Source organism: Castanea sativa, chromosome 1, assembly GCF_040712315.1.
Source record: "Castanea sativa cultivar Marrone di Chiusa Pesio chromosome 1, ASM4071231v1".
Classification (NCBI taxonomy): Eukaryota; Viridiplantae; Streptophyta; class Magnoliopsida; order Fagales; family Fagaceae; genus Castanea; species Castanea sativa.
In genome coordinates this window covers 47877115-47898451 of record NC_134013.1, presented here as the reverse complement: position 1 = coordinate 47898451, position 21337 = coordinate 47877115, and the positions used below count along the sequence as shown (strand labels likewise).

The 21337-nt window shown below is 37.5% G+C and overlaps 2 protein-coding genes across 3 annotated transcripts; one reads left to right on the top strand and one right to left on the bottom strand.

Annotated features, from left to right (window-relative positions):
- The first annotated feature begins 253 nt into the window (after positions 1-253).
- On the top strand, positions 254-7281 carry LOC142622442 (caffeoylshikimate esterase). 2 transcript variants are annotated; one of them, XM_075795906.1, is made up of 9 exons: positions 254-403; positions 533-714; positions 2225-2254; positions 3210-3336; positions 3467-3613; positions 5280-5410; positions 5480-5617; positions 5839-5937; positions 6802-7281. In XM_075795906.1, exons 1-9 carry the CDS (start codon positions 355-357, stop codon positions 7027-7029), a joined length of 1131 nt encoding a protein of 376 aa, XP_075652021.1. In that variant the 5' UTR covers positions 254-354; the 3' UTR covers positions 7030-7281. The 2 variants fall into 2 exon arrangements, with proteins under 2 accessions (XP_075652021.1, XP_075652020.1); XM_075795905.1 differs by lacking the exon at positions 254-403 and having other exon boundaries at positions 445-714.
- Positions 7282-20155: 12874 nt separating this feature from the next.
- LOC142628641 (uncharacterized) lies at positions 20156-21130 on the bottom strand. The gene is made up of 2 exons (XM_075802694.1): positions 20687-21130; positions 20156-20167 (listed from the first exon to the last, which is right to left on the bottom strand). The coding sequence occupies exons 1-2, from the start codon at positions 21128-21130 to the stop codon at positions 20156-20158; spliced, it is 456 nt and encodes a 151-aa protein (XP_075658809.1).
- Positions 21131-21337: the final 207 nt, after the last annotated feature.

Below are 21337 nucleotides of genomic sequence, written 5' to 3'. Positions count from 1 at the left end.
TTTTGAGAAAGAGAGATGCTACGTTCACAGCATTTTTACAATATTTTCACAACAAATTATATGTGATCAGTTATTATTAGTTTAAATTTAAATTAAACACTAAAATTACTTTTCTGCCCAACAATAATATATCATTTCTACGCAAAAGAAAAAAAAAAAGAAAAAGAAAAAAAAAAAAGAGTTTTCACATCCTAAAAGTTGAAAGCATCCTCTGCTAATATCGCATCTCCAACACATTATCCTTTTTTTTATTGGTAAAAAAGCCAGTCAGATCTCATTATCTCTCTCTGATTAGAAAAAAAGCAAGGGACCAAAATCATAATAATAATTATAGAATAAAAGCCCACAACATATATGGCTTTGAACCCCCCCGGAAAGTTCTACACTCAACGCACTTTTGACGGTACTCATACAATATTTATATATAAAAAAGAACAGTCAAATTCTAAGAAATGTTTTATGTGTTCAAAAAGTGTTGCATTCTCTATTATTGTTGTTAGTGGTTTGTGTATTAAGAAAGTGGGTTTTGTAGAATTGAGGAGTAGAAGAAGAAGAAGACGGAGAGAGGTGATGGCGCCAGTGGTGAAGTTGGCTGGGGTTGATGAAGAGTTGCAGAAGATTTTGGAAGCTAACATGGACCAAGTACCAGCCAGAATGCGCGCTCGTGAGGCCTTCAAGGGTATTCAGCTTCAGATTGATCACATCTTGTTCAAGGTTTTTTCTTTTTTCGTTTTTCTGTTCCATTGGTTTACCGTCAAAACTGGGTGTTTGTTAAATTATTGAAATGTTTCGGTTCTGATATACATAGCTGAATGAAAAAAAGTCGAAACGAGTTCAATATTTTAAAACTACTTTTATTTCTGTATCCTGTTTATATGTATATATATGTTGGGACAAACTATGATGTTTTGTAACATGTATACTTAATCTTAACACTTAACATAGGACATTGTTTTATTTAATATGTATTGTATAATAATTACGTAAATTTGTATGGTAGAATTCTCCTATGTATGTGTGTATGTGTGTGTGTGTGTGTGAATGTCAATTTTAAAACTGGCATTAGGAATATATTTGAGTCCAATTTTCAGCTGGTAATTTTTTTTTTGTTTACAATTTACCATAGTGAAAACAGTTTTAACCGGTTATGTTGTTGTTATCTGGTCTGATTCAATGACATGCCAAACACCCTTCTTTGAAACCACGTTTGTCTCTGTGTGTGTGAGAGTTGATTGCTTTAGAGTGAATCAAATGGTCTAACTGTTCAAGTTAACTCATATACATATGTGAGCTGGGTGTGTTCTTTTATTGTTTTATTGAATGAAATTGTGCAGCCTGACTCAATGCATATATATATGTGTGTGTGTGTGCGTGTGTGTGTTTGAATTGGTTTGTTGATTTAATGAATCCAATGGTTCAATCTATCTTTTGTTGAAGGTATTGCTTTCAAATTGTCTTTCAATTGCATTGGTTTGTTGAATTGGTGATCAATTATGCATGTCTTTTATTATTCTACGTGAAACCACTTGCATTCACCATCTAGAAAAGATGAACTTAAGACAGTTGTGGTTTAAAACTGTCTTTTTTACATAATTTAATTGTTATTCTTATACAAATATACAAATTTACTTTTGAATTTTATTTGTTTACTGCATTAATGAGTCAATTTGTGTTATAACTCTATTGTCTGGTGTCTATGTATTTGTGTCTTTTTGTGTGTCTTTACTGTTTGGGGAGGTTAACTAAAATTAAAAGTTGAATTGGTTTTTATTTTATTTTATTTTTTTAATAGTAAAATTGATGATTTTTGTGATTGGAAGTTCCTACTTCCTAAAGCTGTGTGATTCATTGACCTTAATGGCAATTGAGGAATAATTGCAGAAACGGAATTCAGTGATTAAGACTATTCAGGAAACTGCTTTTGTTTTTTTTATGGCAATTAGTTTTTGGTGGAATTCATTTGTAATTGCTAGCTATTTTCAAATTGCTTCATTGTTTCCATTGCAAATCCACACACGCACACACAATGAACTTCATGCAGTTTTTGTGCCTGTAACACATTTTAAATGCATCAATTTACTCTAACAAATATTTGGGACAGATCATTCTATCCTGGAGACCATGGCTAATGGGTATGGGCTGATAAACAAACTTTAGTGTACTGTTTACCCTCATTCAATTTTTTAATGAGTAATACTGATTACTTTATTTTTTTGTGTTGCAGATGCCATCTGAAGGAGTAAAAGTGGAGGAGGTAAGAACTCTAGAATCAAGATTTTTCATCTATGAAATCTATTTCTTTTTGGTCAAATTTTATTTCTAGGGAGGCTTTGATGTGTGAAATGGAGTCGCTTAAGGTGTCATAAGTTGAATGTTTTGTTTTACTTATGGTATCTGAAATGAACAAACAATGTCATTACATAATTTACATCTCATAAGTGCAACTTGAGAACTTCCCATTGGCAAGCCTTCGTTGATATGATTTGCTTAAACACTACGGTAATGTTAATTGGCTGAGGTTTGTTGCAGTGGAGAAAGGGTGATGTGAATGCACCTGTTCTTAAGACTCCAGCTGCCAGTGTGGAAAAGTTTTTGCTTATGCAGCTTAAAAATGCTTATTATATGTTCAGAAAACCATTGCTTTTTCCTTGTCCCCTGCACGGGAGAAGTGGGGAAGGGGAGGGTTTTCTAAAAACTGTCATTTGAGTATAAATGATCTCCAACATTCATTCTAGTTCAAATTGCAATTAAGAGACATTAGAGTCTTTGACTCTCTTCTTATCCTTAAATGGGGAGTCTTCTTTCCTGTTAGATTGGGGCAGTGCAGCTTCATTCCTGTTGATCACTTTAGATGCTAAAACTTAGTTCTCGTGAAAATATATTTTTTCACTCAGCAATTTACTTTTATTAATTTATTACTAGCTGTTAAAGGTGCCAAAGTTATCTACAAACTAATTAATAACCATAGGAAACCTGAATTTATCTTAAAAACCACGGAAATTGGAAAGTGATTTCGCCCCTCTCCATTGTTTTTTAAGTCATCATTTAATTCTTCTTAGGTGGCAGTGAAAGAGGTTTCTTACAAATTTTCATTTATAATGCTAGCGTAAATTGTTTTTAATTCATGTCTTGATCTGAATAGTTTTTTTTACAGAGTATCTATTTCTATTCTTTTTCATTAAGGATGATAATTTCTTATTCTTGTACAGTCATATGAAGTGAACTCTAGAGGATTGAAAATTTTCTCAAAAAGTTGGCTTCCAGTCACCTCTCACCCCAAAGCTATGGTGTACTATTGTCATGGTTATGGAGATACCTGCACATTTTTCTGTGAAGGCATGGAGCTTTGTTTTCTTTTTTCTTTTTGGTTGAACAAACTGAGGACAATTAGCTCATGTAAGTAGTTGTAGTGACCAATTTGTGATAATGGAACTTAGTTATTGATGTGGTCATGCATTCTTAACAGGAATTGCAAGAAAATTGGTATCATCTGGATATGGAGTTTTTGCAATGGATTACCCGGGATTCGGTCTTTCAGAAGGTCTCCACTGCTATATTCCCAGCTTTGACATGCTTGTTGATGATGTAATTGAGCAATACTCCAAAATCAAAGGTAAAGCTAATGTGTTTCACACTTTCATGTCATTTTTGTTGAACCTTTCTGCAACAACCTTAAATAATGACATTCTTTTTTCCTTTCTTTTATCTTGTAGTGAAATAATTTTTTTTTTGAATAAGTAATTCTGTAGAGAAATAATATTACAAGGTTTACCATTTACCTACATGGAAAGCTGTTTAATTTCTTTGTCTGCTCAATGAGTGTTTTTTTAAGGTTCCTAGGAAGTATATTGTTGCATGTCAGTGACTGATTGCTGTTTTTCTCCCCCTTTAGCTGTATTCTGTTGACATGGGTGTCATCCTTCATTGCAAGCACAATCTGTCTGGTGTACTAATTCCCAGAAACAAAAGTAATGGAGTCATGGCTACATATTTGTCTTATGAAATGTACTATAAGACAAATAGCAAGCACTAAACACATGCTCCCACATGCACAAACACTGAAACACATGCTCACGCATATATTTGTTTTTTAGTTTGTGGAAGAAAATTTACTAGTAAAATATTCACCAAAGTATGTGTAAATTTTGACACAAATATGCTTAGCAGTCCTCCATGCCTTTATTTTAGAAGAAGGCAGTTTCTTTTATGTCTCATTGTTTGATGTGGGGTATTTGGAAGGAAAGAAATAGTAGTTGCTTTGAAGATAGTGGGTGTTCTATGCCTGATCTCAAGTTATTATTTTTTAGAATCTTATTGAACTAGTTCTCAGCGTGGAGAAACCAACCCTTTTCTTCAATTTTGGATTTACTTGATTTATGTAACTTTTGTATTTGATATGTACACCCCTGTATACTCCCTATGTACCTGGGTGTCTCTTTTTTGATATAAATAAATCTTTATTACTTGTAAAAAAAAAAGTTTTGTGCTTTCAAGTGTAGGACATCCTTTTCTGGGCATAAGTATCTTCAAATCATAGGAATATACCAGTAGACCTCCTGCTTAGCTTCTCGTAGACTCATCAATTTTCATCCTTAATGTTTTAGGTGGGTAAGAGTTTTTCATGCGTACTTGGGTTTTTACATCTATTAATTTTGTTATTTATCAACAAAATAAATGTAGTTTTTCATGTGGCGTTAATGAAAATTGCTGTTGAGATTTCAAAGCAATCCCTATAGCTTGTGGTATACTGTTTGTAATTAGAAGCAAAGTTGACATCACTCTATTGCCAAAGAGTCGAAATCAGCAAATAGGGAAAGTAGGTTCCAGTTAGCTCAATGGAATTTGATTAAACTTGTTTTCGTGTTGTGAATTTTCTTCCTCCATATGGAATAATTCCTTTGATGTGGCAGGCATAAGCTAGGCTTCTCCTTGATAACTTTCTTTGCTTATATGGTGTAGGAGAAACAATTGGATTTTAAAGTTGACAGTGTCATTTACTAATCAAACAAAGTTGACACTGTTATTTACTGTTTGCTCATTTGGAAGCAAAAGTATCATCTATTGCAATCACCGAAACCATGACATATGATGACTTTGCATCTTGTGTTAATCTCTCTTTCTCAGAATTTGTTATTAAATACATAATGTAAATTTCTCACTAAATGATCTGTATATAACTTATCATATTATACTTAACATACTATCCTGTGGAAGTATCAAAATGAAAATGGTGTCATATACTAGCTTGTTCACATTATTTGGTTAAATTTGAATTGCAGAGAACCCTGAATTCTGTACTCTCCCAAGCTTCCTCTTTGGTCAGTCTTTGGGTGGAGCTGTAGCTTTGAAAATGCACCTAAAACAACCTAATGCATGGGATGGTGCTGTTCTTGTCGCGCCTATGTGCAAAGTACTCCTCTGAACCTAAGTTAGAAACCGTTTTAGTTGACCTTATATTAACTGAAATTGTTTTGTTTAGATTGCAGATAACATGGTTCCCCCATGGTTACTCAAGCAAATCCTGATTGGTGTGGCTAGTTTTCTTCCAACAATTAAGTTAGTTCCACAAAAGGATTTGGCTGAAGCAGCATTTAGGGACGTGAAATATAGAGAGCTGGTTTGTCTCTTTTTATGCAGTTAGATAATTCCATGGATTTAAAATATAAAATGTTTATGTTGTATGCTTTTAGCAAAGTCTAATGATATCGATTGCTTCAGTTTTCTGTAATGTTGGCATCTTATTCTCAGTGAAATGTTAACTGCCTTTTTGTACTAGTCCACCTGTTCTTACAATGGACACTGTTAGCTAAAATGTTTTTAATATTTCTCTAAATGCAGACAGCTTATAACGTTATTGCTTACAAGGATAAACCTCGCTTGCGTACTGCAGTGGAGATGCTCAAAACCACTCAGGAGATAGAACATCGATTGGAAGATGTATGCTCATTCAATGACTTCTCTCTGTTACATTTATCAGAAAGTTGAATTAACCGTGCCTTTGTCTTCAACTTCTGCTCAGAATGGATCCTAATCAGTCTGTTCTGTGTGCCTCTTTACTTAATACTTTTGAGTTTTAACAGTCGTTATTTTCTTATCTTTCTTTCTGCATGCATTAAATCTCTTATCAGTTTTCCTAGGGGCCCATCTAGCTGGCTGAAATCTGTTATAAATTAAAGCTGTTACATTATTCGTGGCCTCTCTAAAATTGCCTGGATTCATTCGAAATAAGATTTAAATATATAAATGTCCAATAAAAGAGGACACTCACTATTTATAAAAGCTTAACCTATTCTTTCCATTAAATTAACTTTTATTTATCAAAAATAAAAGCTTAACCTATTCAAAGCGTAGAAATTAGTTAATTTCCAATTAGCTATACCGTTCTGAAGTTTAAAATGTCAGTTTTCCTAAATTGGTTGACTGATTCCATCCTCTTAACATTCCATCAACTGACATGAGGATGAGTACCCAAGTCTGAAGTGTTGCATAGGCTACACTTTATATATCTCATGGTATATTCATCTGGTGCAAATGAGATTATATAGAGCAAGATAGTGTATGCTTTTTCAAGATCTTTGTCTTTAAATGCGCTTCATGAGGAAGTCCTACAGATCTGAGTTATAGGAACAAGCAATTTACCACAGAAAAAAAATCACTAGATTACATGTTGGCAAATATGACTTTGGGTTTATTTGAGAAGTAGTTTGTTTCAACTAGATGTTTCTGTCAACATTAGAATAGTTTTATGAAATGTATTTGGAACTATAAGTATATTTAGACTCATAATTACCATAATTACAGGTCTCTTTGCCGTTATTGATCTTGCATGGAGAGGCAGATATTGTAACTGATCCATCTGTGAGCAAGGCCTTGTATGAGAAAGCAAGAAGTTCAGACAAGAAGCTTAACCTTTATAAGGATGCCTGCCATTCTCTTCTCGAGGGTGAGCCAGATGAAATGATAATTCAGGTTTTTAATGATATAATTTCTTGGCTTGATGAGCACTGTATAAAAAATACTTCCCAGTGATCATGTGTCTCCTTACATTTTTTTTGCAAATTTAGTTTTATTTTTTTGAGGAAGCTTGATAATCATTGAAAAAGAAAAAGGCTTCTGTTGCATGTACAAGCAATGCTGTCTAGGTGTCTAGTCCATTGCATTTTGAAAATTAATAACTATACTAATGCAGACAATTTGGGTAAATTTGTAGCAATTTGATACAAAACTTTATCTTGTGTATCAGAAAGGGCTGGTCTTTTAGATCTTGAATTTCTCTTTTTATTGGCAAGTGGTGTAATGAGATGATTAATTTTTAAATTTAGCTGTTGTTTTAATTACCATTTCTTCTGCTACATATATGATGGAAGATTTCCCTGGAAAGTGATGGAAGGAAAAGAAAAATGTTAAAACTCCCTTCTTATTAAGATGAACTTACTGGGTGATCTTGAAGACAAATTGATGTTGAAATGGAAAATTTAGCGTAATTCTTGCAATCAAATGGTTGGAATAATCAAGTCCAGCTAAAATTTTGATGATTGTGAATCAAGAAGAATGAATGGGATATATTAGATACTTGCCTACGATACTTAAAAAAGAAGAAGAAAATGCTAACACAGTTAAAGTAGTGTTTGGCAAGTCTACTAGTTAGAGAGAATGAATTTTAAATAAAAGGACAAAGTTTAGATACAAAATTGGTTGTAGTTTAAGGCTATAACCTTACTCAATATCTTGTTATTGAAGGTGAATTTTGACAAATTCACCATTGAATTACATCTTTTTCTTATAATCTTCATGTTTGCAAAATTTCTAAAAAATTAAAGATCAATAGCTATGTCATCAATAAATTGTTTAAATTGCAAGTTTTTGTAGTTTAAAATTATGCGTAAAATTTAAGCTTATAAATCATATTGTAATTAATATCTGATTGACACAAAATTTGACATGTGTATTAAAATAGTAAAGAACATACAATTCAATGGTTAGATTTTCAAAATATGTAGTAATTTTTTATTTTATTGAATAAGATTGTAAGCTAAGGTTACAACAAATTTTGTAGCTAAACTCCGTCCTAAAATAAATACATCTTGATTAAATTCGGTATGCAGAGAAGTAGAGTTTAGTGTTTTGTTGATGTAGCTTTTGGCTACGATATGAAGAACTATACTAGAGAGGCAAAAGGTAATTTTGACTTTGACAATCAAGCTGGGCAATACTAGTCCAACCCTTGCTGTAAGTTGTGACTCCATCTTGAACCATGAAAGCTTGGTACCATATAGAGAAGACCAAGAATTACATGCCTTAATTCCAAGTCATAATTCCTTTTAATTGTTTATGTTTGAGAAATTCTTCGTTGAAAAAGGAAGGGTTGACGAAGACGAAGCATTCCATAGGTTGAGTGGGCGCCAACTTATTTGAACTTAACCAATGTAATCAATGCTCTCAAGTACTTGGTATTTTGGACTTGTGACTACTAATTTAGTAGGATGAACAAGATAGTGGCATATTGGCTATGATTCTCTTATAAAGTGTCTCAAATTTCTTTGAATACGATTAGAACCAGAAAGAGGTGGTCCTAATCCTTATTGCGATGCAAAAAAAAAAAAAAAAAAAAAAAAAAAAGTAACATGGTGTGTGAGATTTTCAAACCAATTTTGTGTGTAACTGTGACTGCTTCTCACTTTTTCAGGCAATCCGTTGTTTGATTTGGTTAATTTACTTCTCAAGTGTGGGTGGGGATTAGGTACTCTAAATGACTTATTACATTCTATCATCTTCTTTAGGATCCACTACCTAATGAGACCAGTAATAAGTCTAAGGGCACCAACCAATTTCACATCAAATTTCACAACTGTTAATGTGACAGTTTGCGATTGGTGAATTATAAAAGTGAGGTTAATTGTAGTCCAATATAAAGGTAATATATTACTGAAAGCTCAAATAGTGTGAAATACTATAACTTGTTTAGACCTCCAATTTTAAACTTATGGCTAAATTGTTTTTACTCTAACTTATCTAAGTGTGAAACAAAAGTAAATAATACGCAATAACAGGAACTACTCTCTAAGCCATAACTATAAGCAAACAACAACAAAAATAAAGCTTAAAGAGTAAGCGAAGAGAGATGCAAATATAAGACAACACAAAGACATGTTATTTAAGAGGAAACCAAAGAATTCGACGACAGGCCAAAATCGATCCACTAGTGAATAAAGTTGGAGTACACGAATATCAAAAAGACCCTTCAAACCTAATCTACCCAATGTACTTGAACCCTCCAAGTTCCAGCTATCAACGGGCTTCACGGAGCCATGTCTTCACTAGTTATCCAAATCTCGCAATTAGCTCCAAATTGCATTTGCCAATCAATGGCTTCTTCCAGTGCTTCCCACATGCACTAAAACTTCTCTCAACACTCAGATTAGGTGAGGTAAGTGTTTGGGTTAAGAACCTCTCAAGGATATGTAAATGGAGAGGTAGGAGTAGAGGAAAACTTAAGAGAAATGGTATAGATGATTGTGGGTTTACAATCTCTAACTCTCAAGTGTATAGTTAGGGTTTTCTCTCTCAAAAATTCATTGGAAAAACCCTTTACAAATTTGTGGGTAATGTAGGCTTATATATTGTTGGTAAAGGAATGAGAAAAAACACAATAAGTTCAGGTAGTGGGTTTTGCTAGTTACTCGTGACTTGGCTTGAGTCATGAAGTGACTAGTGAAATCCAGCCTGACATGAGATTGTTCAGATTCCAACATGTGCTTCTCACGTGGTCATTCACGGGTTGTCACTCACGAGCCAGTCATGAATTCACCTTCTTCACAAATCTTCACCAAACTTTCACACTCAACCCTTACATTAAATCCCACAAAAAATACAGGAAAATGATTGAATAAAATTACAATAAAATTTGACACGGAATTAAAACCAACATAAAATATAATTGTAAATCACAAATTTACAATTACATATCACAATTTATTACCTCAACAAATTGTGAATGTTTTGAAATTTATTGCTTTGGTAGCATTTGTTAAACAGGAATACAGGTATAGAGTTGCAAGAACTTAGAACCTAGTCCTAACTTTTTTAGTTGGATTGGCCTCCTCAGTTGGAACTTTCTTTAGTGGTGGATCACAGTTATTGGTTCAAGCTAGAAATTGCCCTTCTAATTTTTATCTCTATTGAGAAACTAAGGTCATGTTTGGTAAAAGTTTTTGTTTTCTATTTTCAAAAACTTGTTTTTGAAAATATAAAGAAAAAACAATTTTTTTTTGAAATAAAAAACATGTTCGGTTAGTTGAAATTAAAAAAATAGTGTTTTGAAGAAAAAAAGAAAAGAAAATACTAAAAAAATATTTTGTTACTAGGATTTGAACTTTAATGCTAACTCATTAAACGAGACATATTCATTAAATTAAATGCGTGTTTTCATTGACTTTTGAAAATTAGAAACTAAAAACAGTCTTTTGCATGTTTTTGGTTTCCTTCACAAATTGAGTTTTGAGAACAGTTTTTTGTTTTCTGTCCATTTTGAGTTATCAAACAAGTTTTTTAGTTTCAAAAATAGAAAAATTATTTCTGAAAATAGAAAATAAGGAAAAAAAAGTTACCAAACATACCCTAAAGATCTTACTAATAAAACAAAGAGTTAATTTTGATTGAACTCTAAGCTTTAACTGAGATAAAAAGAGAGTGATTTTGTCTGAGCCTATGTGTTTTATCATAGAATTGTATCTCTTTGTTATTAATAAGGAAGGACTACTGTTTGTTACACACATGTTTTATAACTTAAAAGGTGAGTTCAACCCACGATTTCAAGTTGTATACGCACGTGTATAATAAGTTTTATCCATAAAGAAAACTCTATTACTATTTGACATGTCCCTAAAATTTCATTAGTGTCAAAGATGTGAGAAAATCCAATTAGATTTCAAATTGGAATTTAATTAGAGTCTAATTTTACGCCTCGTGTCCCATTCAATTTTAGTTTTTAAATTTTGTGTGAAGTTAATTAATTTAGTGTAAAAATTGAAATTCAATTAGAGTTTAATTTTGCGCTATGTGTCTTATGACTCTTATTTAATGTAAGTTTTTTAATTTTTGTGTCAAATTTGTTAATTCAATGTAGAAAACAAGGAGTTTAATATAAATAAATCATAAAAAACATAATTATATATATATATATATATATATATATATATATATATATATATATATATATATATATATATATATATATATATATATATATATATAAAACCAATGCTTAGAGAAAATTTAATTAGATTCAAAATTGAATTTTGCTTTTGTTAGCTTTCCATACAAATTAAATTGTTTAGAGTTTTGTTGTTATATTTTCTCTGAACTATGAGCATATTTTTTTTATACAGTTTCTATTCAAATATTTTGTATGCCAAGATCTTGAACGTAACAAATTGTTATTGAACTGAATGATCTTATGCACCTATCCTCATTCAATTTAGGAGATATTATTGGACTAGTTTATTCTTTTATTTTGTGTTGTATTTAGTAGAATTTCATGGACAGTGATTGTGAATTGATATTGTATATGCAATATCTAATAGTGATTTTCAAAATTATATACATAATAGCAGTATGATGAGAAACTTGGCCTAACTAGTATCATTAAAATTACAAGAAAAAACTATTTTAGTAATTCCAAATGTCCCGATTGAACTAATATCCTATATGTTTTATAAACCAAGCTAACATCAATAGCACCTGTAAGTGCACAATTTGTACCCGGTCCAGTCACCAAATGGACTCAGGCCCAAAGAGCCTTATACAATAAAATTTGTAGAGTATGGGCTTGAAACCTAGACTATGGATATTGGATCAAGAAAAAAATCAGGCTAGATTGCCGTTATCCGCGTGTTCAATAGATGAGAATAGCAAAGAAACTCTCCTCGGACGTAAGTCGAGGATCACTTGTATTGCCTTTCTTTCTTTAAGAACAATATTACAACTACAGTTTAAGTATTCGATCCTCCTCCCCCTTTTTTTGTCTGCCCCCCTCTCCCTTTTATCTCCCTCTTGTTCTCTTGTATCTATCCTCTTTTTCCTTTTTTTCTTCCACATGTATCACAAATCTCCCAACTAGATACTTGTCCCATCCAGCACCTTCTTGAAACCTTCAAATACCAGCTGGAAGGCTGAACCTCACTGTTCAGAGGTCATTTCTCCATTAATGCGGCCAGGGAGGTAGGTGCAGGGTCTTTAATGCGGTGGTAGCAACTTTTTCTCCTCTGATATTTCTCACACGTTCTTCCTTCCCACAATTGCGTGGATCACGCCTTTACCCAACAAATCTTCTGAAATTTTGTCTCCAAATCCCTTGGCATGTCCCATGACCTTTATATGACCCGTCCGAGGAGATACTCCTCCTCGGACAACTCCTTCACCCCTTGTAGCGTGAACTGGCCTGCGGGCCTCGAAGGCTCTGCTTGGACAGGCTTACATCACCAAATCAAGCCCAAGGCCCAAATATATATATTTTATTTATTTTACCCCCACAATAACCCCTCAAAACTTCATTTTTCTCCCTATCCGAGGAGAGAAATGGAGTTTTGAACCAACAGCAAAGCCTCTACACGCTCTGCGAATCACCACATATGTAAGGGTCACTTTGCTTCTTTTAAACCGCCCCTGACTCTTCGGAATCCGTAACTTTCGCATTGATGGCTGTGAGTCACGTCTTGCCTCCCACGTTCAACGGTGAGATGCGCATCTAACGGTCCGGGTCCGTTCTCAAAATTTGGGCAGAATAACTCTGATTCGAGGCCGCCTCCCTTACGCCAAAACCTAGGAAACTGAATTTGATCTATCCTTTCAGAAATCAATCAAATCCAAAAATTGCTCATTCTCTTTCCTCTCAAGAAGCTCATGAAGAATCGTTTAGCTTTTTCCCGTAAGTTCTCAATCCTCTTTATTCATTTCTCCTCAGCCATTGTCCTCGGCCACCAATTATATCCTTTCCCTTTCTAAACATCTGTTCTTACCCCCACCAAATGGGTAGATTCAAGTGTTTAGTAGATATCAACGCCGGTATGGAGGGTTTTCGGGCCAAGTACCATATTTCTCAAGACGTAGGCTTAAAATACTGCCCTTCAGAAGCCATAGGTGGCGCTAGAAAAGAGGGGGAAGTTATTATCCCCATTATCGCATTCCTAGAGGGTGGGATGACCCTTCCAATGAAAAACGTAACCAGCGAGTACCTACACAACCATAGGTTATGCCTAGATCAATGTACACCCAACGTGTTTAGAATCATAGGTTGTGTTGACGCTCTAAACGAGCAAATGGGTCTGAACCTCACATGGCACGACGTTGTGTACATGTACGAGTGCCATAAGCTTAAAGACGTAGGGTATTACCTTAAATCCAGATTTAACATTGTTAGGCTGATATCCTGTCTTCCCAAATCCAACAAAGGCATGAAAGACGACTATCTAATCGCTTCGGGAAACTGGTCTGACGGTCCTCACTGCCCAGTCAAATGGGGAGACCCAGGTGTGACTCTATAGGAGTCAGATTCCCTAACCTGTGAATTATTCCTATTAACGTCACCATTACTGGTTACACTGTTTGTTATTACTTTTTTTTTTTAGTTGGCATTCGCTGCTAACCTAACCATGCTTGTCTCTTCAGATGTTTTTGCAGACAAACAACACGTACGGCCTCGTTTAAGTCTTTGCAGCGTCGCGGATCTCAATTGCGTTCTTCGATCCGAAGTGTTCGTAAGCGATTACTTGCAAGTGAGGGCAGCCCATCTGATATTGGGATACGATCCTTTATCAGAAAATTTCCAAGAGATTGGTAATGCGATCACCGCAGGCGACCAGAGGCGTAAAAGGATAGACATTTCAAGACCGGGCTTCCTTTCTGCCCATGAACTTCCGGACGACCCCTCCATCATCTTGTACTCTCACCCTATCGCCGCAGTTCCTCTCTCGGCGCACTCCTAGACGATAGTCGTCCGAGAAGAACCAACATCTTCGCAACAAATGCTTGAAGAGGAAATTGATCAGTTTCGCCTTGAAGAAGCTGAAAGACCTCAAGAGGATCACCTCGTCATCCTCTCGGGCAAAGAACGCGTGCCTGCAGAAACTTTTGGCATAAAAGGTTTGGTAATAGCACAGCCTGACTCTAGTTCCAAGGAAGACGACATGTCTACCCTTAGAAAGCTGATGTCCAAGAGGGGCACACAGGCTCCCAAAAAGGACGCGGTTGGGTCGCAACCCCCTCCCATTCTGCCACCACCCCCTTCTCCGACTGATTTTAAGATTCCCATCCCAGAGCCTAAGAAGAAGAGGAAGAATGAGGCCGAGGAGGCAGATATGGAGAGGCAGAAGAAACTTAAGCAACAACAACAACAACAACAACAGAAAGTAGGCAGAGGTAAGACGCGGGCCTCTTCAGTAGAGAGTGGGGAAATCCGTGACCTGGCCGAAGTACGCCATACCCAGGCCAACTGGTCTCTTGCGCTGAAGTTAGACGGGCCCCCCATTTCCTACCAGTCCAGTATTAGGGCATTCCAGCAAGGACATGCTCATCACCTGGCTAACGCAATGGAGCAACCTCTTCTCCTACCGAAGGACATGGAAGTTCTAGATAATGTGACTCAGCCACATCTCTTGCTCTCCCTCAAAAGGGACTTGGCCTTGGTGAGTGTCCTTCAATTACCCCCATATTATTGCTGTCATTACGCTTTAGCATAAAGTCGTTCATACGCACTTTGAATTTGCTTCAACAATAATGCACTTGTTCAATATTTCAATGCAGGGCATACAAGAAGTCTTCGCTGCAGAGAAATGGGTGAAAGATTCTCAGAAAAAGGCTACAGCTAAACTCGAGGTCAGAATGGAAACCGAAAAGGCCTTAGGCCAAGCCCTTGGGGAGAACGAGAACCTGACCAAGAAGTTGGCAGATGAAAAGAGGGAGAGAAACGATGTCGAGGCCAGCCTTAAAATGATCAGAATTCAGGTGGAGGGGCAACGCAAACTTCTGCGTCAAAAGGACGAGGACCTGTCTAAAGGTCAGCAAGAAAACTCTAACTTAAGCAAGGAGCTTGTTCGAGCGAAGGAAGAGGCTCGTGCCCTCAAGGAAACTATGGAGGCTGCCAAGAAGGCTGCTTACAATGAAGGGGTGGAGGTGACATAAGATCAACTGACAGAGGAATTGGCAGAGCTATGTAGGGAATATTGCCAACAAGTATGGGCAGAAGCTTTGAACATGGCAGGAATTCCCACGACCTCTGAATTGAGGAAACCTGAGAACATTTGGATTCCTCGGGACATCCAAGTGCTCGAAGAGCTTCCTCCTATCACATCAACCCCCGAGACAGTGCCTTCAACACAGCCATCCATCATTCAAGAACCCATTCCAACTCCTAAAGAACTTGTTAGTTCCGATAAAGAGAAGGAACAAGGTGGCAAAGCCGAGAAGCGTCCAAGCAAGGACGCCGAGCCAAACGTTCCTCCACTAGTGGCGAAAGACAAAGGGAAACAAGTTCAAACCTCATTCGAAGTGGAGCTTAAACAAACAGAGGAGGAGGACAAGACCAAAGAAGCTGCCAGCAAGTCCTAGCAGGATCTTCCCACCAAGACTTTAAGCATAGGCCAGTTAAGACCCCCCTTTTCTTTATGTAATGAATTTTTTGTATTAGGGCTTTTACTTTAACCTTTTTATTTCAGAGTTTTATTTCCAATGTATCCCTTGACAGAATTAATGAGAAACTTGAAAGGTTGTTCTTTAACTGATTCTTAATCTCCAATAGAAAAATACTAATTCGTTTTACCCTAATGTAAATTACATGCATGGACTGTAATATGTAAAGTACAACAACACATAGTCTAAGACTTAACTTGGTATTTAGTTTGGGACATAAAGCAAACCGTCAAACTTACCATGGTTTATCAATACGTCAATTTCCATGAGGCATGTAACCATAGGACATGGTTTCTGTTTGATGCTTAGCATAATGGATCGAAATGTTAATTTCCCCAAAGTAGAAGGTCCGAGGACCCGACTTAACTAAGGTTTTGTTTAACATTGAATAAGATATCAATTTCCACAAGGTACGTGGACCGAGGACCAAACATGACCAAGTTTTTGTTTGATATTTATAACAAATAGATCAAAATGTTAATTTCTCCAAAGTAGAAGGTTCGAGGACTCGACTTAACTAAGGTTCTGTTTAACATTGAAAAAGATATCAATTTCCACAAGGTACGTGGTCTGAGGACCAAACATGACCAAGTTTCTGTTTGATATTTATAACAAATAGATCGAAATGTTAATTTTCCCAAAGTAGAAGGTCCGCGGACCCGACTTAACTAAGGTTCTGTTTAACATTGAATAAGATATCAATTTCCACAAGGTACGTGGTTCGAGGACCAAACATGACCAAGTTTCTGTTTGATATTTATAACAAATAGATCGAAATGTTAATTTCCCCAAAGTAGAAGGTCCGAGGACCCGACTTAACTAAGGTTCTGTTTAACATTGAATAAGATATCAATTTCCACAAGGTACGTGGTTCGAGGACCAAACATGACCAAGTTTCTCTTTGATATTTATAACAAATAGATCAAAATGTTAATTTCCCCAAAGTAGAAGGTCCGAGGACCGGACTTAACTAAGGTTCTGTTTAACATTGAACAAAATATCAATTTCCACAAGGTACGTGGTCTGAGGACCAAACATGACCAAGTTTCTGTTTGATATTTATAACAAATAGATCAAAATGTTAATTTCCCCAAAGTAGAAGGTCCGAGGACCCAACTTAACTAAGGTTCTGTTTAACATTGAACAAGATATCAATTTCCACAAGGTACGTGGTTCGAGGACCAAACATGACCAAGTTTCTGTTTGATATTTAGGATAATGAATCGAAGTACCACATAATGATAATTAAATAGACACGAAAAAAGTAACTTTCATTAATAGTAATACCTTCACAGGTTATTTACATTCCAAGGGCATTGTACAATTTTTTCATCTAGATCAGCTAAGCGATATGACCCTATGCCCGCTACAGAAGTGATTCGGTATGGTCCTTCCTAGGTAGGTGCTAACTTTCCCCACGCTGGATTTTTGGAAGTACCCATGACTTTCCTCAAGACCAAATCTCTAGGCGCAAGTGGCCTTAGTTTCGCATGATCATCATATCCTCGTTTAAGCTTTTGCTGATAATAAGCGAGTTAAACCATGGCGGCCTCTCGCCGCTTCTCAACTAGATACAGGCTTTTCTCTAGCAAACCCTCGTTATCTTCTGGGTTGAAAGAGCTTGTCCTTAATGTCGGAAACCCATATTCCAAATGTATCACTACCTCGGCCCCGTAAGTCATGGAGAATGGTGTTTCTCCTGTGGATCTTCGCGGTGTAGTCCGATACGTCCACAAAATGTGTGGCAACTCTTCTACCCATCTACCCTTTGCGTCATCCAGTCTCTTCTTGAGTCCACTGCATATAACTTTGTTAACAGCCTCGGCCTGCCCATTTCCTTGAGGATAAGCTGGAATGGAGTATCTATTTGTGATGCCCAAGTCACTACAATACTTTCTGAAAGCTTTACTATCAAACTGCACACCATTATCAGAAATAAGTGTGTGGGGTATCTCAAATCTAATGATAATGTTCTTCCAGACAAACTTCTTGGCGTCTACATCCCTAATATTTGATAAAGGCTCAGCTTCAACCCACTTGGTGAAGTAATCAGTTCCCACGAGTAGCCACTTTTTATTTTCCACAGCTCTCAGGAATGGCCCCACTATATCCAGTCCCCATTGAGTGAATGGCCAGGGACTAGGCAAAGGATTAAGGACACCACTAGGCTGATGGATGTTGGGTGCAAATCTCTGGCATTGGTCACATTTTCTCGTGTAGTCCTGAGCCTCTCTCTGCATATTGGCCCACCAATATCCCTGGGTCAGAGCTCTATGGGCTAAGGATCTCCCTCCAGTATGACTTCCGTAAATCCCCTTATGCAATTTTTCCAAAAGTGCCTCCGTAGCTTCAGGGTGTACACACAGCAGGTATGGTTCGAAAAAGGAGCATTTATATAGCTTCTGATCCTCGGACAACCAGAATCGAGGTTCCTTTCGACGAATCTTATCTGCTTTAGACTTTTCCTCAGGCAATACATCGCTTTTTAGAAAAGAAACTATGGGGTCCATCCAGCTAAGTCTGAGTCTTACCTGATGAATACGGATGGCACTCGCGGTTATTAAAGCAGGCCTCAGCAAGTCTTCGATGAGGATAATCCTAGGCAAACCTTGAGCCGAGGATGTTGCCAGAGTGGCCAATGAGTCTGCATGTGTGTTTCCACTTCGAGAGACATGCGTCAGGATAAAAGAATCAAACTTGGATTGTAAACATTTGACCCTAGCCAGGTATTCTTGCATTCTCGGATCCCTAGCCTCTATAGTCCCCATCACCTGGCCCATAACTAACTGAGAATCCGAGGACATATGAACTGACTTCCCCCCCATTTTCTGGACCATATCCATACCAACTAAGACAGCTTCATACTCAATCTCGTTATTAGTGGCCGAGAACGCTAATCTCAATGATTTTTTAAAGGTGATTCCTTTAGGGGATACCAAAACAATTCCGATACTTGATCCTCTCTGGTTCGCCGCGCCGTCAACATATGCTTTCCAGACCGGAAGATCTTTGCCTGTGATCATACCAATTGATTTTTCATCCATGTGCAACTCCTTTGCAGTTTCTTCTAATGAGGGTTCGGCGAATTTTGCCACTAAATCGGCAAGGACCTGGCCCTTCACGGAGATGCGAGGCATATATTTGATATCGAAAGCTGCCAGAATAGTTCTCTAGTTGGCTACCCTCCCTGAGTAGTCAGCACTTCGCAATACCGACTTGAGAGGAAGTTGAGTCAAAATCACAACGGTGTGGGATTGGAATTAATGAGGAAGCTTTTGCGTAGCATGAACTACAGCCAGAATCGCCTTCTCCAAAGGTAGATATCGCACCTTAGCTTCATTCAAAGATTTGCTAACGTAGTAAACCAGTCTCTGTACTCCACTGTCATCCCGTATTAAAACTAAACTGACTGCATGGATAGCTACAGTTATGTATGCAAACAGGACTTCATCGACTTCTGGCCGAGACATGATGGGTGGCCGGGAAAGATACTCTTTAAGTTGATGAAAAGCCAAAGCACATTCCTTGGTCCATTCGAATCCTTTCCACTTATTTAGCAACTGGAAAAAGGGTCTGCACCTATCAGCGGACCGAGAGATAAACCTGCTGAGAGCAGTAGTCATCCCAGTCAACTTTTGAACTTCTCTTGGATTCCGAGGTGGTTGCAAGCCATGAATGACCTTGACCTTTGCCGGATTTACCTCTATTCCTCTATGAGTCACCATGTAGCCTAGGAACTTACCAGAGCCCACCCCAAAATAGCACTTGGAGGCATTAAGGCGCAACTTGTACTTCCTAAGCGTTTGAAATGTGTCATCCAAATCTTTCACATGCATAGGTACTGTCTTGCTCTTCACCACCATATCATCCACATATACCTCAATAGTCTTTCCAAGCTGCGACTCGAACATCCTGGTCATCATCCTTTGGTAAATAGCCCCTGCATTTTTCAAACCGAATGGCATCACTTTATAGTGATAATTTCTCGTAGGAGTAATTAAGGCGGTTTTCTCCTAGTCATCCAACGCCAAAGGTATTTAGTGATAGCCTTGGAAGGCATCCAAAAAACTCATCCGAGGATGCCCAATCGTAGCGTCCACCAGCTGATCGATGCGAGGCATTGGAAATGAGTCTTGGGATAGGCTTTGTTCAGGTCTGTGAAGTCCACACATACTCTCCACTTCCCATTCTTCTTTTTTACTACAACAGTATGCGCCAACCATTCTGGATAGAAAACTTCTTTAATAGCTCCAGCCCTTTTGAGCTTGAGCACCTCCTCTTTGACGGCCTCGACATGTTCTTTGGAAGAATGCCGAGGTGGTTGCCTCCTGGGAATAACGGCAGGATTGACGTTCAAATGATGGCAAATGAAGCTTAGGTCAACCCCCGGAGCCTCGTAGGGATCCCATGCAAATACATCAATATTGCTTTTCAAAAACATCACCAATTCCATCTTCTTTTGATGTGGTAGTCATACTCCAACCTGAAAGAACCTTTCAGGGTCATCATTAATAAGAAAAATTTCCAACTCTTCACACGTTGCCTCCTTTGCTGTCACCGCATAGGGCGCATCCAGAGTCGTTAATTGCTATAAGTTGTCTGTAGCCGAGGTCGAGGATTCTAGTTCGGCCTGACGCAGTATTGCAGCCGATATGCATTGCCTTGCTACCGATTGACTCCCAAGAATCTCCTCAATTTGTCCTCCCGAAGGGAACTTTTCTTTGACATGTAGAGTTGAGGAAACAGCTCCCAGAGCATGCAGCCAAGGTCTTGCAACGATGGCCGTATATGGGGAATAATGGTCAACCACAATGAAATCCACATCAACTATTTCCGGACTTGACTGCACCGACAAACGAATTTGTCCCTTTGGTATGACGGCCTTCCCTTCAAAACTTATCAATGGTGAGTCATAAGCCGTAAGATCCTCGAGCTTCAAATTGAGCCCCCTAAACAAATCAGGGTACATAATATCCGCACCACTACCTTGATCAACCATCACCCTCTTTACATCGTAGTTCCCTATCCTTAGAGTAACCACCAGGGCGTTATCATGTAGTTGGATGGTCCCAACTTTATCTTCGTCCAAGAAACCCAAGATAGGCGGAGAAGCACCTTTAATTCTTTTCGGCCTGTAGCCAGACTCCTCGGTGAGAATATGTGATACAGACATCACCCTAGTAGGACAGGAACCGATCCTGCCTAGGGCTGCAAGGATGACATTGATCGTTCCCAAGGGGGGCCGAGATGAATTATTCCTCTGGTTAATCGAACCCGAATTGCTTCCTTGCCTATTGGGCTGATATAAATGTTGCTTTAGCTTTCCTTCACTAACCAGCTGTTCCGAATGATTCCAAAGTGTCCGGCAGTTCTCACTAGTATGGCCTACATCCTGATGGTATTGGTAAACAAGGTTCTGATTCCGCCTCATAGGGTCCTCAGCCATCTTACTAGGCCACTTGAAGTAGGGTTCCTTGCGGACTTTCTCCAACAATTGATGCACTGGTTCTTGGAATACGGTGTTAACTACTTGAGGGGTGGCTGAACCAGATTGCCCAGAGAAATCCCTCCTCGGCTTGTTGTTATTGTACCTATCCGACCTAAAATCCCTCCTCTCTTGAGGGATAACCTTCGCCTTACCCTTACCTTGTTG

Excerpts from the sequence above, each read along its gene's own strand:
- LOC142622442 (XM_075795905.1), top strand. The coding sequence starts at position 460 with ATGTGTTCAAAAAGTGTTGCATTCTCTATTATTGTTGTTAGTGGTTTG. Across the intron at positions 715-2,224 it reads TTGATCACATCTTGTTCAAG|ATGCCATCTGAAGGAGTAAA; the intron begins GTTTTTTCTTTT and ends TTTGTGTTGCAG. Across the intron at positions 5,618-5,838 it reads ACGTGAAATATAGAGAGCTG|ACAGCTTATAACGTTATTGC; the intron begins GTTTGTCTCTTT and ends CTCTAAATGCAG.
- LOC142628641 (XM_075802694.1), bottom strand. The coding sequence starts at position 21,130 with ATGGCTGAGGACCCTATGAGGCGGAATCAGAACCTTGTTTACCAATAC.